Source organism: Haemaphysalis longicornis, unplaced genomic scaffold (genome assembly GCF_048455015.1).
Source record: "Haemaphysalis longicornis isolate Haplotype H1 unplaced genomic scaffold, Haemaphysalis longicornis Haplotype H1 scaffold_5, whole genome shotgun sequence".
Classification (NCBI taxonomy): Eukaryota; Metazoa; Arthropoda; class Arachnida; order Ixodida; family Ixodidae; genus Haemaphysalis; species Haemaphysalis longicornis.
The window spans coordinates 82,254,368-82,272,255 of record NW_027526385.1 but is presented as its reverse complement, the minus strand read 5'-3'; the positions used below and the strand labels follow the sequence as shown (position 1 = coordinate 82,272,255).

Below are 17,888 nucleotides of genomic sequence, written 5' to 3'. Positions count from 1 at the left end.
AGTTATTCCGACGAGCCAAGCCAATGTTGAAAACGAATAAAATTCGCATTTTGTTTTCATGGCCCCATTAACAGACTTTTATTTTCACGGCGACTTTTATTTTCACGGCGGACCTGTACTGCGCAAGGTTGTGACCAAAACTGCGTGCGTCTATCGGGTCGTGTCGACAAAGAACAATCGCACACGCTCGCTCTAGAGACAGTATGCAATGCTGAGTAGGTCTCAATTTATTACAGGTATCTTGAAAAAAAAAAAAATCCGCTGAAATTCTAGACGCCTCTAGATTTACGGCCAGTTTCATTTACCTCTCGTAATTGCTTAGTTCATACTGAACTTGTAAGCGTTAGTAAATACGCGGCCGTCTGCGGGGAGCATGGTGACAGAAAATGACCGTATACTTCTTGTTTTCACAGCGAAGCTGTTAGAAAATCGTAATTTTCCGTGTCCGCAGTTAAAAATATCGAGAAGTTGCCGAGCGCGCGCACGCGACCGCGGCGACCACCCGGCGTTTAAGAAAACCAAGATTATGCCAAGCGCCCGTGTGCGCGTGCCTCGTGACGACCGCCTATAACATGCCCGGCGCGTGTTTGTCAAGCCATCTGGTGGCGCCATCTAGCAGGACAGCCGGTAAACAAGGCGCAGCAGTTCACTGCAGACTGAGCAGCGCACCTGAAGTTCACTCGAAGACCCGTCCTTCTGACTCACGGTAGACGTCACGAAAACGAACGATTTGGCGGGAGAATGAAAGTAATTATTTCTCAGCGAATAAACCATCGTTTGCTGCCGGACAAGCGCTGGGGGTATACCATAACATGCTTGTATTTTGCCTGCCTGGCCCATTTAAAGTCAGCACGATAGCAAAAAACAAACAAAAAAAAAAAGATGCCCCGTTCGCGCGTTCTGCCCTTCCGCTAACAATTCCTCGTCACGGGACCACAACTTGAATGTGGGGGCTACGGTTACACCCGGTGCTCGCCACGCACCAACACCGAGATCGCTCCCGGTGTCCCGTGGGGTGTGGAAAACGCCCCGTTCGCGCGTTCTGCCCTTCCGCTTACAATTCCTCGTCACGGGACCACAACTTGAATGTGGGGGCTACGGTTACACCCGGTGCTCGCCACGCACCAACACCGAGATCGCTCCCGGTGTCCCGTGGGGTGTGGAAAACGCCCCGTTCGCGCGTTCTGCCCTTCCGCTTACAATTCCTCGTCACGGGACCACAACTTGAATGTGGGGGCTACGGTTACACCCGGTGCTCGCCACGCACCAACACCGAGATCGCTCCCGGTGTCCCGTGGGGTGTGGAAAACGCCCCGTTCGCGCGTTCTGCCCTTCCGCTTACAATTCCTCGTCACGGGACCACAACTTGAATGTGGGGGCTACGGTTACACCCGGTGCTCGCCACGCACCAACACCGAGATCGCTCCCGGTGTCCCGTGGGGTGTGGAAAACGCCCCGTTCGCGCGTTCTGCCCTTCCGCTTACAATTCCTCGTCACGGGACCACAACTTGAATGTGGGGGCTACGGTTACACCCGGTGCTCGCCACGCACCAACACCGAGATCGCTCCCGGTGTCCCGTGGGGTGTGGAAAACGCCCCGTTCGCGCGTTCTGCCCTTCCGCTTACAATTCCTCGTCACGGGACCACAACTTGAATGTGGGGGCTACGGTTACACCCGGTGCTCGCCACGCACCAACACCGAGATCGCTCCCGGTGTCCCGTGGGGTGTGGAAAACGCCCCGTTCGCGCGTTCTGCCCTTCCGCTTACAATTCCTCGTCACGGGACCACAACTTGAATGTGGGGGCTACGGTTACACCCGGTGCTCGCCACGCACCAACACCGAGATCGCTCCCGGTGTCCCGTGGGGTGTGGAAAACGCCCCGTTCGCGCGTTCTGCCCTTCCGCTTACAATTCCTCGTCACGGGACCACAACTTGAATGTGGGGGCTACGGTTACACCCGGTGCTCGCCACGCACCAACACCGAGATCGCTCCCGGTGTCCCGTGGGGTGTGGAAAACGCCCCGTTCGCGCGTTCTGCCCTTCCGCTTACAATTCCTCGTCACGGGACCACAACTTGAATGTGGGGGCTACGGTTACACCCGGTGCTCGCCACGCACCAACACCGAGATCGCTCCCGGTGTCCCGTGGGGTGTGGAAAACGCCCCGTTCGCGCGTTCTGCCCTTCCGCTTACAATTCCTCGTCACGGGACCACAACTTGAATGTGGGGGCTACGGTTACACCCGGTGCTCGCCACGCACCAACACCGAGATCGCTCCCGGTGTCCCGTGGGGTGTGGAAAACGCCCCGTTCGCGCGTTCTGCCCTTCCGCTTACAATTCCTCGTCACGGGACCACAACTTGAATGTGGGGGCTACGGTTACACCCGGTGCTCGCCACGCACCAACACCGAGATCGCTCCCGGTGTCCCGTGGGGTGTGGAAAACGCCCCGTTCGCGCGTTCTACCCTTCCGCTTACAATTCCTCGTCACGGGACCACAACTTGAATGTGGGGGCTACGGTTACACCCGGTGCTCGCCACGCACCAACACCGAGATCGCTCCCGGTGTCCCGTGGGGTGTGGAAAACGCCCCGTTCGCGCGTTCTGCCCTTCCGCTTACAATTCCTCGTCACGGGACCACAACTTGAATGTGGGGGCTACGGTTACACCCGGTGCTCGCCACGCACCAACACCGAGATTGCTCCCGGTGTCCCGTGAGGTGTTTAATACGCCCCGTTCGCGCGTTCTGCCCTTCCGCTTACAATTCCTCGTCACGGGACCACAACTTGAATGTGGGGGCTACGGTTACACCCGGTGCTCGCCACGCACCAACACCGAGATTGCTCCCGGTGTCCCGTGGGGTGTGGTGCTCGCCACGCACCAACACCGAGATTGCTCCCGGTGTCCCGTGGGTTGTGGAAAACGCCCCGTTCGCGCGTTCTGCCCTTCCGCTTACAATTCCTCGTCACGGGAGCGCAACTTGAATGTGGGGGCTACGGTTACACCCGGTGCTCGCCACGCACCAACACCGAGATTGCTCCCGGTGTCCCGTGAGGTGTTTAATATGCCCCGTTCGCGCGTTCTGCCCTCCCGCTTACAATTCCTCGTCACGGGACCACAACTTGAATGTGGGGGCTACGGTTACACCCGGTGCTCGCCACGCACCAACACCGAGATCGCTCCCGGTGTACCGTGGGGTGTGGAGACGCCGTGTACGTGTCACGTACACAGTGCACCGCCGCAAGTGCGGTGTACCACGCCTCTGTGCATAGGCGAGCGTAGCTCAGCCCATGCTTCGGGCGTCGGTAGAAGCAAAGCCCAGTGCGGCAGAAGCGTGGCTCGGCGGCCAGCCGCGGTTCTCCGGAAGTTCGTTGCCATGGAAACGGTGCTCACGCGGCACCTGGGAGATGCGACCGCATTAAGGCCGGCTCCATCTCCGCCATGGTCAGCGAACTCCACACATCTGGCGAGTGGCGACGAGACGATGGCAGCCCAACTCGGAAGCAGGCTCATCCGGTGTCTTGGAGGTACGACGATTGGCAGCAGTGATGACTGGGTCGTCGAGGGCGCAGCCTCGGACCCTGCATCAGCTGCCGCCGACGTCGACGCGCCGTCGTCGACCTCGCGCTGTTTCCTACACCAAGGCGGCGCTGCCGCCAAGCGAGGCCTCCAGCGTTTCCTGCACCAGCTTGGCGCAGTCGCTGGACGCCTGAATTCCACGAAATTCTCGAGGAACCAGTCGGCCATCATGTCGTCGAGGCACGGGCAGAGGATCGGAACGCCTTGTTCCGACATCGTGACGACGTGCCCGCACTCGCGGCAGATGGGAGGCTCCACGGCTAGCTGCGGCCAAGCCTCGGCCTGGCTGGGCCCAGCCATGGCTGCCCCCTTGGCTGCCCAAGGGGGCGAAGGTCCGCCGAGGAGACACTGGATGTGGGTGTTGTGTCCAACACACACACACACACACACCAGTGCCCAAACGACGCGCTCCGAGGAATGCGCAGAGCTCAGGCTCCAAAGACTCGAAGGCACCACGAAGACGACGGACCACCCACAATGGGCACTATGTCACGGTTGTTGGACCCTTATATATATAGCATGATGTTGGGGTGGAAGGACGATGTGTTTTTTGTAATGTGTGACAGGGGGTTGACACTAATGCGTAAGAAAGACGTGCTGTGGACTAGGCAAAATTGCACGCTGCTCGAGGACACGATACGTGAGAGGTTGGGCGGGCGATGTGGTGTGGGTGAGGGGCAACAACCGCTGGGCCACCTGTCTGGCGCAGTGGGTACCACAGAATTAAAAACGATGATCATGATATGCTGGCATGATGGTTATGATAATGATTGGATTTTTATGGCGCAAGGGGGATGGAAAACGAATCAGGGGAACAGCATGGACCCGGTGGAGAGACCCCCTACAGAAGTTTGCGGACATAGAATGGACTCTGAAATGCTGCAGCAGGATCAATTGGGAGTTGCACTGCCGCCACAAAATTTGTGCAAGCAGAAATCCCTACCCAGTCAAACCCTGTTGAAGCAGTTCACGCATGCTGCGGTGACATTGATCTGCGCGGCAGTCACAGGGTTCGGGACGATCATGCACTGGGCGAGTTTCGAACATTTAAGTCGCCTGCCTGCAGATTCATTGGTCGGAGGCTTTGGTAGTGTGTTGACGGTGGGGGGCCTTAAGACAATCAGTGATGGTGATGATGATGATGATCATGATGATGATTTTGCGGTGCTAGAAACCAGTTCAGTTTTTTTCAGCGTTGAAAACGGAGAGGTTTTTTAAACATAGTAGCTGCTTAGCAAATCATTATTTTTCGTGCCCGCAGCTAAAAATACCAAGAAATTGCCTAGCGCACGCACGTGAGCGCAGGCCTTGTAGCGACCGCAAAGCAGTTAACAAAATCGAGAAAATGCCTAGCGCTCGCGTGTGCATGCCTCGCGATGACCGCCCAGTGGCCCTGCATGCGCACGTTTGTCAAGACAAGAAAACTCACTTAAGGAGATCGGCCAAGATTGCGGCGTCCACCCGGCAGTTAAAAAATTAGTAGTGGCTTCGCTCTGCTATGCCAGGATATACGCAGCGTGAGCTAAGGTTCAGCAATCCAGTCCAATCCAGTCCAATTCAGTCTAATCCAGTCCAGTCCAGTCCTGTCCAGTCACTGCTCCCCGCGCATGCTCAGCACGGCTGTTCACGAGTCACGCGAAGCGGCCATCAAGCGGCTCCGCTGCAGCGTCAGACTTGGCTACTGCGCAATTGAGGCGCACACCTGGGCCCGCGCCGGCGCCACACTCTTAAAAAAAAGGTCGGAGCATTCACTAATGGAATACTAACAAGTTACTTGTCCCAGTATACACTAGGTACTTAGTAACTGGAGGTAGTAAACGTAGCACTTGTCAAAATTACTAACCGAAGCAGGCAGTAAGCACCACTACCCCCACTAGTAAAGTCCCAGTGATAGCACTTTTCTGAGCTACATGCGTTTACTAACTGGCCATGCACAACCTAGTCATAAGCACGACCTTAATGTAGTGCTACCACTTCCTACACTCAGTTAATTTACTAACCATGCCGTTGTTAGTGCCAGAGCCTACGTACAAAACCGCGGGGTAGTAAGGTTCGTAAGGAGTTAGTAAATACGGCCGTTACTACCTTTTTACGACCTTTTTTATTAAGAGTGCAGTGTGTCTGCCGCGGCTATGACGCAACACAATCCACTTTAATTCAATCAAATCCAAATCCAATCCAAGCCAATCCAATCCAATTTCCCTCGCGCTTGCTCAGAACGGCCCTTCACGACCCACGCGAAACTGCTCAACCTCTGCCAGTGTAGCTTACGCTACACAAGAAAAAAAAAAACAACCAAGAAAATTCCGAGCGCTCGCCCAGCGCGCCCGACACGTGCTTGCAAGCCAAGGATACCCAATCATGCGGATTGGTCAAGATTGGCCAAAAAACGAAAACCACAGAGAGAGAGAATGGTTTTATTGAGGTAAGGAGGCCAGATGCCCTGGGGGGAGAGAGGTCAAAAGGTAGGGGAAAGAGCAGTTCAGCGGTACTCCCTGTTCACACAGTTCTCTTTCTCTGCATATTAATGCGCATGCTCGCTGTTCATATGCGGTTCACAGTTCACTAGCTTGTTTTCTTCTCAGTTTTCGCACAGAGACCGGGCAGATGGAGCGTGCTTGGTGCACTCTAGGGGAGTCGGACAAGCTGCTACACCATTTTAAAGAGACCATTCTCAAGAGCGCATTCAGTAATCAATTCAAGGGTTGGTGGATCTTCCCGCACCCGGCGTATGTATTCGGATTCGGATGTAGGTACCGGGCCAAATTGCTAAAAGCTGCTCACGGCCTCTGTCGAAGGCGGGACATAGCCAGATTAAATTAAATAAATTTGGTGTGCCATCACAACCAACCACAGTGTGGGCAGTGGTAGAGCTCGGACCCTGCAGGGGCTGTCCATTTGTAAATGACGTGAGGGGTGTAGGCCGCATTGGCGTAGACTTTGTTTGCGAATATTTCCCCCGAGCGTGAAAGAGGCTTTAGAAGGGCGAGGACTCCGTCCGGTGTCGCATCTTGCAAGCGTTGTCTGCTTAGTTTCTTTAGATACCGAAGCCGAAGTTGCCAATCCGACTGGAGGGGGGGAGTTGGTGCGTTGGGAACCGCGGGAGGTGCTTGAAGTCGCTCCCTGGCAGCAGCGTGTGCCGAAAGGTTGCCATGTGCACTCATGGTGTGTCCCGGTGTCCAGGCGATGCGAATCGTGAAGCCTTCTTGTTGTAGGTCGCGTACCGAAGTCAGAATTCGGGTCGCCGTGCTATTAGGCGCGAACGCACGGTTCAGCTCCCGAAGTGCGACGTGGGAGTCCGTGATTATTCTGAACTTCTTAATGGAGAGGGTGGAGGAATGTTCGCCAATGTGCCGGATTGCTCCCAAAATTCCCAGGAGTTCCACTTCTTCCACAAGCCCGTATGTATTGGAGACGTGACGGGATCCATTTATTTGGGGGATATCTGTAGAGGTCCAGGCTATGGCCGCCGTTCTTCCGTCAACCGCAGCGTCCGTGTAAATGTCTGCCTCATCGTCGGCCTTGTCGTTGACGAGGGTTCGAACATACTGCTCTCGGGCAGTTTGATGAGTTCTCCTAATTGGTCTGCGACGCGGGATGCCAATCGAAGGTCGCTCCCACGGAGGAATGGGCGGTGGAAAGTTCATTCGGTTAAAATTACTTTTTAGTTGATCCCATTCAGTAAGCACTCGTCCCTGAGGAGAATGCTCCACATGATTCTGAAATCGCAGCTTTGTTTCCTCTATAAGGGTATGGAGGGGTGGAAGGGGGACCACTTGATACAGAGTATCGACTCGCGTGAAGTTAGGAAGGCCACTAACCGCACGGAGAAGATGGCGATTTAGCTTGTGAAGGTCATTAACATGGGACGGACGTAGATCATACACTGGGAAGCCGTAGCATAATCGTCCAAGTGGCACTGCGCGAGCGAGCATAGTACAAGCGTGTTGGTGTGCCCCACCATAAACTCTTAAAAAAAAGGTCGGCGCATTCACTAATAGAATACTAACAAGTTACTTGTCCCAGTATACACTAGGTACTTAGTAACTGGAAGTAGTAAATGTACCACTTGTTAGAATTACTAACCGAAGCAGGCAGTAAGCACCACTAGCCCAACTAGTAAAGTCCCAGCGATAGCACTGTTCTGAGCTACATGCGTTTACTAACTGGCCATGCACAACCTAGTCATAAGCACGACCTTAATCTAGTGCATACTACTTCCTGCACTCAGTTAATTTACTAACCATGCAGTTGTTAGTGGCAGAGCCTACGTACGAAATCGCGGAGTAGTGAGGTTCGTAAGGAGTTAGTAAATACGGCCGTTGCTACCTTTTTACGACCTTTTTTATTAAGAGTGATATTTACTGGACAACCGGGTGACCAGGTGTAAAGTAGAGCGCCAGGTCTTCCTAAGTTGGGCTACCCATTGTTTCGGGCTGTTGCAACTGCTAACGGGAACACAGCGTTCGCCTCTATTGTGGGAACATTCGCTCGGAACGAGAAAGGCTCCAGCGTTCGCCGTAATCGTGGCATCGCTTGCCCGAGCGAGAAAGACAGGTCATAGAGTACGCCCTTCCAAGGTGATGTCCAATGATTATCACTTTGAAAAAAGAAAATGAAGAAAGCTCACACTTGTAGCAACAATGATGGAGTGAAGGTCGTTGCGGCAGCAAAGAAGCGGCAAATCGGCTGCAGTCGTTGACTTCGTGAAGGTTGCGTACAGCTTTGCTAACTCCAAGTCTTACGCGTTAGTGTGGGCTTCCTTCATTTTTTATCGTAACTATGCCAAGATAAATTGTACTCAAATTAATTCATAACTAATTCTAAGGAAGTTGTGTGTGTGTGTGCCTTTATTCGATCGATATAGTGTAACGTTCTCGTACATATACAGTAGAATCTCGATAAACGGAAATCGCTAGAACGGAACTGCCGCTTAAACGGAACAGTAGCCTGTAAGTTGGTTGGTTTTGTATTCGTATAGCGTAAAAAAAGCTCTGGGTAATCGGAACTAAACTTGCCGCGTCACCGTATAAACGGAACCATAAATGGAATTTTTTGTGAAACCCATTGGCATGAGAATAATCTTTTTACGGTTCCGGCTGTTTCGTTTTATTTCTTCCTCCGTGATTTTTTTTTTTTTAGCCTCGTTGGCTTCGTAAGCCTCATCTCGTTAGTGGTCAGCCGTGTTAGCGCAACGAATGCAACATCGCAGTTCTTGTTCCAGTACTTCGGTATCGACTCAAGACTCCGAGGTTACAGGGCTCAGCTCCTGCCGCCTCGTTCGTGCCATCGTGGTGCTATTCGCGCTTCATTACCGCGTTGCCGTCTTCTAACTTCGGTGGCTCGTAAGCACGCACGAAGTTGAGCCTTCTAGCCTCCGTGAAGATGCAGTTGCAAGGACAAATAACGGATGCATCTTGTAGTGCTCGACGACTCATTTTTGCCAAATCAACTTTGTCAATTCTGTACCTAAACCTCTTGTTTTCTTGGTTTCTGAAAAAAAAAAAAAACTATCGGCTACATTCACCTTCTAGTTTTTAGAGTTCCATGAAATGGTATTAAGAGTGTGTACGCACATCAGTTGGCACTTTCCAACATCTATCTCAGTAAACGGAACTCCTGTTAAAGGGAACTAATTTTTTCGGTCCCTTGAAGTTCCGTTTATCGACAGTCTACTGTATCTTGATACAGTTCTTCACCAATACAGCTTCTGTGGTTTTCCATCTTCACAGTAGTGGACGGGCTCCAATTTTGCTTCTTCGCCGTCATCCGATAAACAGTCGTGGCCACCGGGGAGGGGGGAATACAAACAGCGATGTCGTGCTCAGCAGCTCAACTCGCGGCCATTGAGCAACCAGGCGTGCTGCTGAACCGGCGAAATGGCTTAGCGCAAATTCATCTGCTCAGTGTCTTGAAAAATACCGTCTCTAAACTCCGCAACCTCGTTCTGTAATCAATGCAAGTTTTTTCAGGCAAAATACGTGCTCGTCTGCAACCGCACTGCCTGCGCAAATCGCTTGCTAGACGTGGTTTATACATTCCGGCGCAAACAGCGGTTGCGGAAGATACGGACCGGGCACAAAGTTTATGAAGGCGGTTCGACGACACCGCGTGCGCCAGTAAGCGTGCCGTCGGAATTAATGAGCGGATAGAAAGGGCGACCACAGACTCTTTAAACGGGCCATGCAGACAAAATGCAGGTTTGTTTTATTCGAAAGCCCTCGTGTTTTATAGTGCCCCCAGCGCTTGTCCGCAAGCAAACGATGCTTTATTCGCTCATAAATTAATCAATTTAAGTTGGAATTTTGGTTCTCCCGCCAAATCATGTGTTTTCGCGACGTCTGCAAGGACATCACAAGAATCGCTCTGCAGACGATTGCGGAGCCTTGTTTACCGTTAGTCAACCTAGATGGCGCCACTATACCGCGGCGGGCCGTTTTCTGCCTTTGTTTTTTACCGTATTTGTAGCTGGTTTGTTTTTGTTAAGGAAGAAAATCGTCTCGTGAAACATGGCTGGTGTTCGCTCGACAAACAGGGTCACGTAAGACACCGTCCCTTACGCCAATCACCCAGTGTCGCCTGAGACAACCCCAAAGCGTCGCAGTGCTGTGCAGCTAAAACAAGCATAGTGCGTGCAGTATCAACAGCAGTACGCATCGGTACTTCTATGTTCGCGTGTACTTTCGTAACTTCCGCTTTCTACCCCACAATTCGTATTGCTATAAAAAGAATGCGCCCTCAATTTAAGCGCATATAGTTCGTTCGGCAAGCTTGTAAGCCCTGCCTAATTTGCGTTTGCTTTTGGCGGCCGCAACCAATCGCAGAGCTGCCACATATGACATCATAGGTTCTGTTGCGGGAAATGAGCTAGTAGGTCGCATGACAATTCCCCTATTCCCTAATTATGCAGCTTGTTAGAGCAAAGTTTACGTTAAAAGTGGCGTCAGTATGATTCTAACGAGACAATATTCCGAATGAACCAAACTCGTGTTTTGTCTGCAAGGCCCCTTTAAAAATTGCCATCACTTCCAACAAGGATGTACTCGACATGAGAACAACAACAACAACAAAAATCAATCCTAGGTGCACTTAAATCTACCTCGCCTTCGCATCCCTACGCTCGTAACTTCGCTTCCACCGTTCGCCAGACCGCAGACGATTGGACACTGCGTACCGAAAAAGTTACGGATCCGCGTTGCGGTAGCTTCGCGGAGTATGTATATGCGAATGCACGTTATACGCGCCAAAATACGGTAAGTGGGTAAAACCTTGCTCCTGTATAAGACGGTGGACGACTGCACAAGAAGCTTGGCTCGTACACGCAAAAGCATACAGACACGGATGTTCAAATTTGGTTTTGCGCACCGAAGCTATAGACGCCGGCTGAAAGAAGCGCGTAGACAAAGGTTACAAATTAATTCAGACCCCCGCGGGGTTCTTCGACGTGCGCTTGAAATCTGCTGCTGCACACGGGCGTTCTTGATGGCCTGTAGGGGATTAAAAAAATCACGGGAGCTTAAGTCTGTCTACGTGCTTTGCTCCCCTAACGCGTCTTAATTCTAGAGCAGAAGACTAATCGGTCAGTTGCCTGCCTATTCTCACTTTTGCTCCTTACGCAGTTCGATCTCAATGTTACGAAACGCGGATCGTATGCATTTGATTAATTAACGAACAAATTCGCGACTGCCAGCGTAGTTCCCCGTATGCTTTTCTAGACGTTTTCTAGATGTTTCTCATAGATGCTTTCCAGATCTAACGACGGGCCCGTTCTAATGAAAAAGTTCGCAGGTCCTATACTGAGTTTCGGAAATCCAAGCTCCGCTGCACAGCTCATTTGAATGAAGATGGCGTTAAATGTAGTGAGTTATTCCGACGAGCCAAGCCAATGTTGAAAACGAATAAAATTCGCATTTTGTTTTCACGGCCCCATTAACAGACTTTTATTTTCACGGCGACTTTTATTTTCACGGCGGACCCTGTCCTGCGCTAGGTTAATAGTGACCAAAATTGCGTGCGTCTATCGGGTCGTGTCGACAAAGAATAATCGCACACGCTCGCTCTAGAGGCAGTATGCAATGCTGAGTAGGTCTCAATTTATTGTAGGTATCTTGAAAAAAAAAAAATCCGCTAAAATTCTAGACGCCTCTAGAATTACGGCCAGTTTCATTTACCTCTCGTAATTGCTTAGTTCACGCTGAACTTGCAAGCGTTGGTAAATACGCGACCGTCTACGGGGAGCATGGTGACGGAAAAGGACTTTGTACTTCTTGTTTTCACAGCGAAGCGGTTAGAAAATCATAATTTTCCGTGTCCGCAGTTAAAAATATCGAGAAGTTGCCGAGCGCGCGCACGCGACCGCGGCGACCACCCGACAGTTAAGAAAACCAAGATTATGCCACGCGCAGGTGTGCGCGTGCCTCGTGACGACCGCCTATAACGTGCCCGGCGCGTGTTTGTCAAGCCATCTGGTGGTGCCATCTAGCAGGACAGCCGGCAAACAAGGCGCAGCAGTCCACTGCAGACTGAACGACGCACCTGAAGTTCACTCGAAGACCCGTCCTTGCGACTCACGGTAGACGTCATGAAAACGATTTGGCGGGAGAATCAAATCAATTATTTCTCGGCGAATACAGCATCGTTTGCTGCTGGACAAGCACTGGGGGTATACCATAACAGACTTGTATTTTGCCTGCCTGGCCCATTTAAAGTCAGCAGAATAGCAAAAAAAAAAAAAAGATGCCCCGTTCGCGCGTTCTGCCCTTCCGCTTACAATTCCTCGTCACGGGACCACAACTTGAATGTGGGGGCTTCGGTTACACCCGGTGCTCGCCACGCACCAACACCGAGATTGCTCCCGGTGTCCCGTGGGGTGTTTAATATGCCCCGTTCGCGCGTTCTGCCCTCCCGCTTACAATTCCTCGTCACGGGACCACAACTTGAATGTGGGGGCTACGGTTCCACCCGGTGCTCGCCACGCACCAACACCGAGATTGCTCCCGGTGTCCCGTGAGGTGTTTAATATGCCCCGTTCGCGCGTTCTGCCCTCCCGCTTACAATTCCTCGTCACGGGACCACAACTTGAATGTGGGGGCTACGGTTACACCCGGTGCTCGCCACGCACCAACACCGAGATTGCTCCCGGTGTCCCGTGAGGTGTTTAATATGCCCCGTTCGCGCGTTCTGCCCTTCCGCTTACAATTCCTCGTCACGGGACCACAACTTGAATGTGGGGGCTACGGTTACACCCGGTGCTCGCCACGCACCAACACCGAGATCGCTCCCGGTGTCCCGTGAGGTGTGGAGACGCCGTGGACGTGTCACGTACACAGTGCACCGCCGCAAGTGCGGTGTACCACGCCTGTGTGCATAGGCGAGCGTAGCTCAGCCCATGCTTCGGGCGTCGGTAGAAGCAAGGCCCAGTGCGGCAGAAGCGTGGCTCGGCGGCCAGCCGCGGTTCTCCGGAAGTTCGTTGCCATGGAAACGGTGCTCACGCGGCACCTGGGAGATGCGACCGCATTAAGGCCGGCTCCATCTCCGCCATGGTCAGCGAACTCCACACATCTGGCGAGTGGCGACGAGACGATGGCAGCCCAAGTCGGAAGCAGGCTCACCCGGTGTCTTGGAGGTACGACGATTGGCAGCAGTGATGGCTGGGTCGTCGAGGGCGCAGCCTCGGACCCTGCATCAGCTGCCGCCGACGTCGACGCGCCGTCGTCGACCTCGCGCTGTTTCCTACACCAAGGCGGCGCTGCCGCCAAGCGAGGCCTCCAGCGTTTCCTGCACCAGCTTGGCGCAGTCGCTGGACGCCTGAATTCCACGAAATTCTCGAGGAACCAGTCGGCCATCATGTCGTCGAGGCACGGGCAGAGGATCGGAACGCCTTGTTCCGACATCGTGACGACGTGCCCGCACTCGCGGCAGATGGGAGGCTCCACGGCTGGCTGCGGCCAAGCTTCGGCCTGGCTGGGCCCAGCCATGGCTGCCCCCTTGGCTGCCCAAGGGGGCGAAGGTCCGCCGAGGAGACACTGGATGTGGGTGTTGTGTCGAACACACACACACACACACACCAGTGCCCAAAGGACGCGCTCCGAGGAATGCGCAGAGCTCAGGCTCCAAGGACTCGAAGGCACCACGAACACGACGGACCACCCACGATGGGCACTATGTCACGGTTGTTGGACCCTTATATATATAGCATAATGTTGGGGTGGAAGGACGATGTGTTTTTTGTAATGTGTGACAGGTTGACACTAATGCGTAAGAAAGACGTGTTGTGGACTAGGCAAAATTGCACGCTGGTCGAGGACACGTTACGTGAGAGGTTGGCGATGTGGTGTGGGTGAGGGGCAACAACCGCTGGGCCACCTGTCTGGCGCAGTGGGTACCACAGAATTAAAAACGATGATCATGATATGCTGGCATGATGGTTATGATGATGATTGGATTTTTATGGCGCATGGGGGATGGAAAACGAATCAGGGGAACAGCATGGACCCGGTGGAGGGAGAGAAGTTTGCGGACATAGAATGGACTTTGAAATGCTGCAGCAGGATCAATTGGGAGTTGCACTGCCGCCACAAAATTTGTGCAAGCAGAAATCCCTACCCAGTCAAACCCGGTTGAAGCAGTTCACGCATGCTGCGGTGACATTGATCTGCGCGGCAGTCACAGGGTTCCGGACGATCATGCACTGGGCGAGTTTCGAACATTTAAGTCGCCTGCCTGCAGATTCATTGGTCGGAGGCTTTGGTAGTGTGTTGATGGTGGGAGGCCTTAAGACAATCAGTGATGGTGATGATGATGATCATGATGATGATTTTGCGGTGCTAGAAACCAGTTCAGTTTTTTTCAGCGTTGAAAACGGAGAGGTTTTTAAAACATAGTAGCTGCTTAGCAAATCATTATTTTTCGTGTCCGCAGCTAAAAATACCAAAAAATTGCCCAGCGCACGCACGTGAGCGCAGACCTTGTGGCGACCGCAAAGCCGTTAACAAAACCAAGAAAATGCCTAGCGCTCGCGTGTGCATGCCTCGCGATGACCGCCCAGTGGCCCTGCATGCGCACGTTTGTCAAGACAAGAAAACTCACTTGGGGAGATCGGCCAAGATTGCGGCGTCCACCCGGCAGTTTAAAAAATTAGTAGTGGCTTAGCTCTGCTATGCCAGGATATACGTAGCGTGAGCTAAGGTTCAGCAATCCAGTCCAATCAAGTCCAATTCAGTCTAATCCAGTCCACTCCTTTCCAGGCATTGCTCCCCGCGCATGCTCAGCACGGCTGTTCACGAGCCACGCGAAACGGCCCTCAAGCGGCTCCGGTGCAGCGTCAGACTTGGCTACTGCGCAATTGAGGCGCACACCTGGGCCCGCGCCGGCGCCAGTGCGTCTGCCGCGGCTATGACGCAACACAATCCATCACAATCCACTTTAATTCAATCCAATCGAAATCCAATCCAATCCAAGCCAATCCAATTAAATCCAATGTCCCTCGCGCTTGCGCAGAACGGCCCTTCACGGCACACGCGAAACTGCTCAACCTCGGCCAGTGTAGCTTACGCTACAAAAACAACCAAGAAAATTCCGAGCGCTCGCGTGTGCGCGCCTCACGACGACCGCCCAGCGTGTCCGGCACGTGCTTGCAAGCCAAGGATACCCAATTAGGCGGATTGGTCAAGATTGGCCAAAAAAGGGAAAAGAAAACCACAGCGTTCGCCTCAATTGTGGGAACACTTGCTCGGAACGAGAAAGACAGGTCACAACGCACGCCATTCCAAGGTGATGTCCAATGATTATCACATTGAAAAAAGAAAATTAAGGAAGCGCACACTAGTAGCAACAATGATGGAGTGAAGCTCCTTGCGGCAGCAAACAAGCAAATCGGCTGCAGTCGTAGCCTTCGTGAAGGTTGCGTACAGCTTCGCCAACTCCAAGCCTTACGGGTTAGTGTGAGCTTCCTTCATTTTTTATCGTAACTATGCCGAAATAAATTGTACGCAAATTAATTTATAACTAATTCTGAAGAAGTCACGTGTGTGTGCCTTTATTCGATCAGTATAGTATAACGTTCCCGTACATATACAGAATAATCTCGATAAACGGAAATAGTTAGAACGGACAGTTCCGCTTAAACGGAACAGTAGCCTGTAAGTTGGTTGGTTTTGTATTCATGTAACGTAAAAAAGCTCTCGGTAATCGGAACTAAACTTGCCGCGTCACCTTGTAAACGGAACCAGAACTGGAACTTCTTGCGAAACCCATTGGCATGAGAATCAGCTTTTTACGGTTCCGGCTGTTTCGTTTTTTTTTTTTTCTTCCTCCACGTTTTTTTTTTTTTTTTTAGTCTCGTTGGCCTCGTTAAGCCTCGTCTCGTCAGTGGTCAGCCGTGTTAGCGCAACGAATGCAACATCGCAGTTCTTGTTCCAGTACTTCGGTATCGACTCAAGACTCTGAGGTTACAGGGCTCAGCTCCTGCCGCCTCGTTCGTGCCATCGTGGTGCTATTCGCGCTTCATTACCGCGTTGCCGTCTTCTAAATTCGGTGGCTCGTAAGCACGCGCGAAGTTGAGCCTTCTATAGCCTACGTGAAGATGCAGTTGCAAGGACAAATAATGGATGCATCTTGTAGTGCTCGACGACTCATTTTTGCCAAATCAACTTTGTCAATGCTGTACCTAAACCTCTTGTTTTCTTGGTTTCTGAACAAAAAAAAAAACTATCAGCTACATTCACCTTCTAGTTTCTAGAGTTCCATGAAATGGTATTAAGAGTGTGTACGCACATTAAGAGTGTGTACGAAAGAAGCGCGTAGACTAAGGTTACAAATTAATTCAGACCCCCGCGGGGTTCTTCGACGTGCGCTTGAAATCTGCTGCTGCACACGGGCGTTCTTGATGGCCTGTAGGGGATTAAAAAAATCACGGGAGCTTAAGTCTGTCTACGTGCTTTGCTCCCCTAACGCGTCCTAATTCTAGAGCGGAAGACTAACCGGTCAGTTGCCTGCCTATTCTCACTTTTGCTCCTTACGCAGTTCGATCTCAATGTTACGAAACGCGGATCTACGCATTTGATTAATTAACGAACAAATTCGCGATTCGCAGCGTACTTTCCCGTAGGCTTTTCTAGACGTTTTCTAGATGTTTCTCATAGATGCTTTCCAGATCTAACGACGGGCCCGTTCTAATGAAAAAGTTCGCAGGTCCTACTGAGTTTGGGAAATCCAAGTTCCGCTGCACAGCTCATTTGAATGAAGATGGCGTTAAATGTAGTGAGTTATTCCGACGAGCCTAGCCAATGTTGAAAACGAATAAAATCCGCATTTTGTTTTCATGGCCCCATTAACAAACTTTTATTTTCACGGCGACTTTTATTTTCACGGCGGACCTGTCCTGCGCTAGGTTGTGACCAAAACTGCGTGCGTCTATCGGGTCGTGTCGACAAAGAACAATCGCACACGCTCGCTCTAGAGACAGTATGCAATGCTGAGTAGGTCTCAATTTATTACAGGTATCTTGAAAAAAAAAAAAAAAATCCGCTGAAATTCTAGACGCCTCTAGATTACGGCCAGTTTCATTTACCTCTCGTAATTGCTTAGTTCACACTGAACTTGTAAGCGTTAGTAAATACGCGGCCGTCTGCGGGGAACATGGTGACAGAAAATGACCGTATACTTCTTGTTTTCACAGCGAAGCTGTTAGAAAATCGTAATTTTCCGTGTCTGCAGTTAAAAATATCGAGAAGTTGCCGAGCGCGCGCACGCGACCGCGGCGACCACCCGACATTTAAGAAAACCATGAAAATGCCAAGCGCCAGTGTGTGCGTGCCTCGTGACGACCGCCTATAACGTGCCCGGCGCGGTGTTTGTCAAGCTAGAGTTCCTGTATATGCTCCCTACGGGAGCAGAGTTGCGCATAGGTCCGCCATCTTGACCGCCGAGCATCCAAAGCAGCGTGGGAAAGCCAACCGTCGGGCTTGAAGGAGTCGTGCGCACCGCGCGAGGGGAGCGTAAGCGCGCCCCGACGTCGCTGTTTTTTTTTTTTTTTTTGTAAAGCGCGCTTTGCTTTATCATTAGGGGTGTTTTCCTATAACGCATATCCTAATATCGGGAAGATATGGCTGTGCAAAATGTTCCGAAATGTCCTCCAGGTCTTAACAAACATATATGTGTTACTATAAATTTAACGAAGACGTGACTCGTTTTGCTCAATAAACCTCCATACTGGTTAGATGCCTGGTATAAAATCAGCACGCGCGTATATACACACTGGGTTATTTGGAACTCAACCTACAGTTTTTTCAGTCTATAGTGCAAGTCGG

At 51.9% G+C, this 17,888-nt stretch overlaps 1 protein-coding gene across 1 annotated transcript in view; it reads left to right on the top strand.

Annotated features, from left to right (window-relative positions):
- The first annotated feature begins 3,484 nt into the window (after positions 1-3,484).
- The window catches only part of LOC144139793 (uncharacterized), a 144,246-nt gene continuing 129,842 nt past the window's right edge, over positions 3,485-17,888 (top strand). The window contains exons 1-2 of the mRNA XM_077672049.1: positions 3,485-3,911; positions 13,127-13,588. Of these exons, the coding sequence (XP_077528175.1) occupies positions 3,485-3,911; positions 13,127-13,588 (889 nt within the window). The remainder of the gene's footprint in view (positions 3,912-13,126; positions 13,589-17,888) is intronic.